Genomic DNA, 1,793 nt, shown 5'->3' with positions numbered 1-1,793 from the left:
TCGGCCTTAATACCAATTGATACTCAGAGAGTCAAATCTGCTCAAACTTACTCTAAAACATCACTTGGTGTAGTTTTCAATTGTTTTGTTTTCCATCCATGAAGCATGAAATCTCTGGCAGGATTCCAGAGTCCACTCGTAAGCCAGTCATCTCTAGACCAACCAGTTCCTTTTTTCATTATCCGAATATTTCCGAAATCAGTTCTAGAGCCAAGAATTCCTCTGATACATCCAGTATATGCAGAAAGATCTGCAGAATTCCAAGAGTTGTAATATACTTTACGGCAGGTATCAACTTCTAAATCTCCCGGGAATATTTTATCTGCGAGAAACAGATGAATGCACCATTGTCTGACCCATGAGCTCCTTTTGGGAGTTTCTGTTCGAAGTTGGAAAATTCTAAAAAATAGATTAAAATCTGCAAAGATTTTTAAAAAGTTCACCAGTTAGAAAGTCAATTGAGAATTTTGAATTCTTGACAATATATGAACCAGCCATTACTTCCCAATTGAAAAGTCGATCGTAAAATATAAGATCAAACTGGCTATCCATAAATTCTTCTAATCTTCTTCTTGGATTTACAACTCCATGATCTGCGTCTATGAACAATACAACATCATAAGAAGGAAGAATGTAAGAAACTACACAATGTCAACGGAAGAATTTCTGGAATAAACCGAATCGATTGAAACAATGTGTTACTTTTTTAGTTTACATTTTTCTGATGACAGCTATAATTTGAGTCAAAACTAAATTGAAGTCATAGTTTTGTGCTCTAGCGTAGCATTCAACACTTTCTGAAATGTGAAATATAACTATTTTCATTCTAAATAAAGTACTGATGGCCACTTCATAGTCTTGAGGGTTCGTATCATTTGTGAGAACAATAACAATTCCGATATTCAAGGTTTTTGGAGAGCTCTGAAACCCGTTCTTTAAATGATAAGGTTTTAGAAGTACAGTGAAACCCGTTCTTTAAATGATAAGGTTTTAGAAGTACATTTTAATCTATTTTTTAGAATTTTCCAACTTCGAACAGAAACTCCCAAAAGGAGCTCATGGGTCAGACAATGGTGCATTCATCTGTTTCTCGCAGATAAAATATTCCCGGGAGATTTAGAAGTTGATACCTGCCGTAAAGTATATTACAACTCTTGGAATTCTGCAGATCTTTCTGCATATACTGGATGTATCAGAGGAATTCTTGGCTCTAGAACTGATTTCGGAAATATTCGGATAATGAAAAAAGGAACTGGTTGGTCTAGAGATGACTGGCTTACGAGTGGACTCTGGAATCCTGCCAGAGATTTCATGCTTCATGGATGGAAAACAAAACAATTGAAAACTACACCAAGTGATGTTTTAGAGTAAGTTTGAGCAGATTTGACTCTCTGAGTATCAATTGGTATTAAGGCCGATTCCCATGAACTACGATCAATGGTATAATCCACTAGCAAGGCCAATTGTAGTGGAAAGATGTTTTATAGGGTAAGATTGAAATTGATGAGTTGGATAATGAATTTTTGATTTCAGAAACACATCTTGGTCATACTCTCCTCGTGTCCTTGGTGATCGGAAACAAATTGATGAATTACTGATGGAATATGCTAGAAAAGTTGATAAAGAAAAAGCAAAATCATTGGGTAGATTACCCCTTATTCTAGAAAATCCCTAATTTAATTCTTTAAAGTTTGATCTAAAACTAAAAATGTTATGTAAGACTTTGGAATCCTAAAATTAAATTCCGACAGAAACAAGTCCATTTTTGAATTCGTTTCAAAATTAAAAACTCT

The 1,793-nt window shown here is 34.7% G+C and overlaps 1 protein-coding gene across 1 annotated transcript in view; it reads right to left on the bottom strand.

Moving 5' to 3' along the window:
* The window catches only part of CBG05887, a gene marked incomplete at both ends in the record, with an annotated part of 965 nt that extends 467 nt beyond the window's left edge, over positions 1–498 (bottom strand). The window contains 3 exons of the mRNA XM_045235516.1: positions 52–250; positions 346–399; positions 444–498. Coding sequence (XP_045093133.1) covers positions 52–250; positions 346–399; positions 444–498 — 308 coding nt within the window. The remainder of the gene's footprint in view (positions 1–51; positions 251–345; positions 400–443) is intronic.
* Positions 499–1,793: the final 1,295 nt, after the last annotated feature.

This window comes from Caenorhabditis briggsae (genome assembly GCF_000004555.2).
Source record: "Caenorhabditis briggsae complete genome, chrIV, whole genome shotgun sequence".
In the NCBI taxonomy this organism is placed as follows: domain Eukaryota; kingdom Metazoa; phylum Nematoda; class Chromadorea; order Rhabditida; family Rhabditidae; genus Caenorhabditis; species Caenorhabditis briggsae.
The sequence above is the reverse complement of the archived record's forward strand: the minus strand, read 5'-3'. Positions and strand labels throughout refer to the sequence as shown.